Source organism: Sinohyriopsis cumingii, chromosome 2, assembly GCF_028554795.1.
Source record: "Sinohyriopsis cumingii isolate HCF-2022 chromosome 2, ASM2855479v2, whole genome shotgun sequence".
Classification (NCBI taxonomy): Eukaryota; Metazoa; Mollusca; class Bivalvia; order Unionida; family Unionidae; genus Sinohyriopsis; species Sinohyriopsis cumingii.
Window position 1 is genome coordinate 147,427,373 of NC_142962.1, and position 6,000 is coordinate 147,433,372.

At 31.1% G+C, this 6,000-nt stretch overlaps 1 protein-coding gene across 1 annotated transcript in view; it reads left to right on the plus strand.

The window, feature by feature from the left end:
• Positions 1 to 3,052, plus strand: part of LOC149806038 (uncharacterized) — a 121,100-nt gene extending 118,048 nt beyond the window's left edge. Inside the window, exons 39-40 of the mRNA XM_089950898.1 lie at positions 456 to 588; positions 1,428 to 3,052. Coding sequence (XP_089807024.1) covers positions 456 to 588; positions 1,428 to 1,485 — 191 coding nt within the window. The 3' untranslated portion in view covers positions 1,486 to 3,052. The remainder of the gene's footprint in view (positions 1 to 455; positions 589 to 1,427) is intronic.
• Positions 3,053 to 6,000: the final 2,948 nt, after the last annotated feature.

Genomic DNA, 6,000 nt, shown 5'->3' on the forward strand with positions numbered 1-6,000 from the left:
GAAAGAAAAGTCTCCATATTGGTGGATACAAGTATAGATGCTCCTCGTCAGTTAAAACAAAAAAACCTGAGACCAGTTTATTTAGTGCTTTAATATTTACTAAAAAAGAAAACAAAATGGTGTAATGTTTGTTTGAAAGGACACTGCCATTTATCCAGGGCATCTTTACATCATTTTATTTACATAAAAGAAAAGGAAACTTATAGTCAGAATATTTACTGACAAAATGCTTAAGAATATCTTGCCCAGAAATGCCTTTACTTTGAATTCTTGCAATTTAGTTATTTCAATATTCCAATATAAATTATTTTGAATTAAAACATTTTGTATGAACTGAATATATTTATTTATTACATAAGATGAAATAAGCTCTTTGTTTATAATGTAAGAATTGAACATGTTTTTCATGAATAAATTTTAATTGTGTTTTTTATAGTATTCATTATAATTTTCAGACACAACTGCAACAATAGTCATTGCTAGTATGGGAGGATTATTCGGGCTGTTGCTTCTGATATTTGTCATTTTCATGATATCCTACATCTGCAGGCAGAAAAAGGAAAGAAAAAAATTGATGCACCATCCTTGGTACGTATACATTTTGTTAGTATATATTCTGTCATTTTGATTACCATCCTCAGTATCTTTAACATTTATTAGTACTTATTCTGTCACCATTATCAGGACAAGAAAATGGGTGTAATGGATTAAAACAATCACAATAAAATGCAGCTTTTTTAATAGAAAAAAACAACAAAACTATCATATTTGAGTATGGTAAACATTTGCAAGCTTTATAAACTGCAATCTTGAGTGGTTGAGTCCAGTTTGGTCACATGAGGTTTGACAATAAAGTTGAGACAATACAAGAAACCTACCTGGTTTCTGTCTGTGATATTATCTTGAATAAGTAAATCAGCACAAGCTAGACTCAGTAGACAAAAACAATGACCATTCTTTTCAATTTTTTTAAATATCATTTCAAATATAGAATACCAGTTGGAATTCAGTAGCAGCAGCAGTTTCACTTGAAGTAGATGACAATGAAATATGCATTTTTTTGCAGAATAAATTCTTTGTAATGAATGAAAAGAAAATATGTGAGAACCATTTTTATAGGTATTAGTTTGAAAAGCATTGTTGAATGGAAGATGTATTTTGGTTATTAATTTTGAAATATAATTTCTATTTATGTGATGAGGAAACCCAGCAAATTACGAAAGGATGAAATAAAATGGATGATAAACAAGGCAGTTAAAAACTCATATTTAAAATGTATCTTTAGGATTCATACAGAAATGATCTTAAGAACTTGCACTGAATTTTTATATAATATAGCATCAAATTATATTCTTGATTTGTAATGTGCTCTAATCATGTTTCAGAAATGAACAGTTAAAATAAACATGTACATTCATATCTTTCAGGCACAAGGGCATGGCACAAACCCAAGAAACACAGTTTAATTGGTTAAGTATCCTTTGAAAAAATGTTATCAGCTGAAGTTCTAAACTTATGGGGAAATATCCAGCTATGTAAGCAGAATGCACTTGCTTGTATGGAAATATCTAGCTATGTAAGCAGAAAGCACTTGCTTGTATGGAAATATCCAGCTATGTAAGCAGAATGTACTTGCTTGTATGGAAATATCCAGCTATGTAAACAGAATGCACTTGCTTGTATGGAAATATCCAGCTATGTAAGCAGAATGCACTTGCTTGTATGGAAATATCCAGCTATGTAAGCAGAATGCACTTGCTTGTATGGAAATATCCAGCTATGTAAGCAGAATGTACTTGCTTGTATGGAAATATCCAGCTATGTAAGCAGAATGTACTTGCTTGTATGGAAATATCCAGCTATGTAAGCAGAATGTACTTGCTTGTATGGAAATATCCAGCTATGTAAGCAGAATGCACTTGCTTGTATGGAAATATCCAGCTATGTAAGCAGAATGTACTTGCTTGTATGGAAATATCCAGCTATGTAAACAGAATGCACTTGCTTGTATGGAAATATCCAGCTATGTAAGCAGAATGCACTTGCTTGTATGGAAATATCCAGCTATGTAAGCAGAATGCACTTGCTTGTATGGAAATATCCAGCTATATAAGCAGAATGCACTTGCTTGATGCAGATTTATTTAGAAGCAAATTAATTTATCTGCTACCCAAATTGCATTTTTAAAATAGAAAATGAGTTACTTAATGCAAGGTGTTCAACAAGATTTCTTCTTCTCTACATATAACTTTGGGGTTCAAAAATATGTACATGGTTATAAATTATACAAATCAGCTGATTAAGTTCTCCCTTGTCCATCATAGGCATTCTGTGCTTTTTATTGGTCATGAAAGTTTTATTGCATGGGCACTGTTTATTCTTTGTACAGTTCATGCATGAAACTTTACCTTCCCATAAAAGAGAATTCACTCCTTGTTGGCATGGCATGCAAGATTAATTTTAGTACATTTTCTTTGCAAATAATCTTATTAACCATATTTTCTTGCAGTGTTTCAAGAGAATAAAAAGTTCATATAAGCATCTAAACATAAATTTAGAAGGTATTTAAAAATGCCATTTGAAATGTCGATGTGGAAGTAGGATCGAAAGAAAGCTAATATATGTATCCTTTCATTTTCAGTTTTAGGGATGGGAAGAGCTTAAATCATCAAGAAGAAAGCATGAGACTGTATTGAAATAATTCAATCTGTCAAGGGAAAGAGGAGGATGCTGTGTGAGACAATTCGGTTGCCAGGGAAACTTGTGAAATATGTAGATGACTTGGACATGGAAGTCTTTAATGTGTTAGTCTTGCTGGATTTATGTGTTTTTCATTCAAAATATAATGGTGAGTTAATCTTTATGGCATAAAACTGTATCATATGAATTCAAACTATAAATGCATTGCAAACAAATGACTGGATCATTGGAATATGAACTGAATAATGATTGGCTACTTTTATTATAATTAGGATGAAATCTTTATAATTACAATTATTCTCAAAGAAAATGTATCTGTATGCAGATCAATAAATTTGTATCAACAAATTAATTTGAGCTAACAATCCATCAATCAACTGATCTCTCAATATATCTGTATCTGTCAATCTATCTATCTATCATTGATGAACAAAAGTTTATTTCTCTATCATCACTTTGTTACCTGTTTACTTAGCCCATTACCTCATATAAATGTTTGGACACCTCTACTGCATTCTCATGGTAGCACTATTGGATGCCTCCATCCATTTCTCATATAAACATGTTTGAATGATGGTGTAACATCTGCATGCAAGTGTGTTTCACCAATCTGCAGTAAAGGTTTTCAAAGTGCCACCTTCAGGAAACAGCACCTCCCCATTAGAAGCTACAGGCATTGAAGTAAATAATTAAATTACATCATGGGGTTGCTGTTTAAGATACATTCGTAATCTGCTATTTATAGTAACTGGGTTGGATTTGCCACTCTCTAGAATGGAGGCCATATATTTCATTCAGCAATTTCAAGGGTTTGGATAATTAGAATAATTACTATGAAAGCTTCAGTAAGTCAAGTATAGGTGTTGATGTATATGTAGGCATCAGTGATTTTTGATAATTTATCAAATTCAGATGATTTAGTGATAGTCATAGGCAATGTATTAGTAGATTTAGAGGTTGAAAATGGTCAGCTACAGTTGGTCATGAACTTTTAATAACACAATGGTGAATGAGTTCTGTAAAGATTTGAAAAATAATTATGCAGCAGTAAAAATCAGATTTTAGTCTTAGATCTATTCATAGATAACAAACATGTACAAAAAATGGAAAATGGTTAAAATTTACATAACATTTACTACACAGCTATAAAATTTACAGGCAGACCTATTCACATAGATGTACTTATGAAAGCGAAAGTATGTAGTTTCATGATTAGGTGTTTGTTTATAGCATGAGGACAGCTGCAGATAATTGAATTAAGAGTGACACGGCAAGGTGAGTATTTATAGAGCTCAGAATTAGGAAAGCAAAAATAACATACTGCATGATTTTTGCTACAAGCCACTTTTATTGACTTCAGTAAAAATTGCATATAGAAATGAAACATAATTCATAAGGTATACAATCGCATATCAAAGTTACTGCTATAATGGCATAGCTTCTCTATGCACACTTCATGCATTATTTAGCCTTACTTTACATACGAAATGACGTGCTTGAAATTTTGGGCTCCGACCACAATTGAGTTAACTGCATGCAGTTGCAAACCCCAACAAAAATGATTGGTTTATGAAACCCAATTGATTGTTAAGGGACATTTCAGTTGACTCTTTTGGGCTTAGCTCATTATTATAACAGAAAAAGGTAAATAAGAGACCAAACCTCATTACACCACCCATACAGTAATTTAGTTAAGAGGTGTTCCATTTATAGCACACAGCACTGTGTAGCTTTGACACATGTGTATCAATAGCTCTTCACAGTAACAAATGCTATGAGGCAATTTAGGGTTAAGAAAGAATTAAGAAACTCTGGGCCAGAATAGCTCCTCTTGATATCTCAGTATGTCTCTATTTCCTAGTATAAATAAATGCATGATAAGTCCAGTATAAATACAAAATGTCTCTGATTACCAGTATAAATGTGTGATAAATCCAGTATAAATACAGTATGTCTCTAATTACCATTATAAATAAACATGTGATAAATCCAGTATACGTCTAATTACCATTATAAAGAAATGTGTGATAAATCTGGTTTAAATAATAAGTGTAGTCTGTATGTGCCATTTATAGTATTTACCTAGCCTCTCATGAAATTTGTACATGCAGTGTTTATGAGGTATCAGATTAATGCACAATTTGTAGCACCGCCTAATCCAGATTCCCTTCACTGTAACGATTCTGCTGGAGGAACTAACATCTATATTTTGAGAAAATCCCTGTGCACTTTCTTAAAAATGTGTGAAAAGTTGAGTTATGTGTTTTATGGTAAGCTAAGGAAATACAAGAAATGGATTTTAAAAAATTGCAGTACTTTATTATTATTGGAAAGAGAACCGTTTTCTTGTATTCAATCACATAATGATCCTTTAAAAGAAATATAGGTCACTTTTAATTATCTCCTATTACCATTTTAAAAAAATTTCAACTGCAATGTTCTGTAAGAAGTTTTAGAGAATTTTTTTTTCATTATAGATCACTCATATGTCAAATTGCTAAATATGAAAATTAGGGAACATTTTAAAAATCTTCATGCCTGGATCATTTGATGTTTGTGTCGCACATAAAATAATGCTTGGAGCAAGTCTTTTGCATACTTTTATTAAGAATTTTTGCAACATCTTCTTACTGGGAAAATATATGTAGGTCACATTTAATCTACAATATGTTAGATAAAATGATATGAAGTGTAAATATAATATAATTTGACAAGTGGAATTTATGTAATGTGGATTTCTTGCAAGGAAATATGAAGTGCAAATATAACTAGGATGGGTGGAATTTGTATGATGCATGGATTTCTTGTAAGGAAGTATGAACTGTAAATATGACAGTAGGATATATTAAATTTGTATAATATTTGGATTTCTTGCAAGGAAATATAAATTTTAAATATAACAATAGGATGGGTGGAATTTGTATATGTGGATTTCTTGCAAGGAAATATGTGCAAATAAAATAAAAGGATGGTTGGAATATTTATAATATATGGATTTGTTGCAAGAAAATATGACATGTACCTGCAAATATAATAGTATGGTTTGTGGAATTTTTACAATATGCATTTCTTGCAAGGAAATATAAAGTATAAATATGAAAATAGGACTGGTGGATTTTTACAAAGCTCAATTTCTGAAATCTTAAAATGAAACATGTAAAACATTCCAATGTTTTAAAGATATATCAAAACTGAAAATATAGGCTACTCACATGCCACCAAAATATGCAGTAAATTCATATATTCATTGCTTTGATAGACCTATAGTTTACTATCAAAATATGAATAGATGAACTGAAA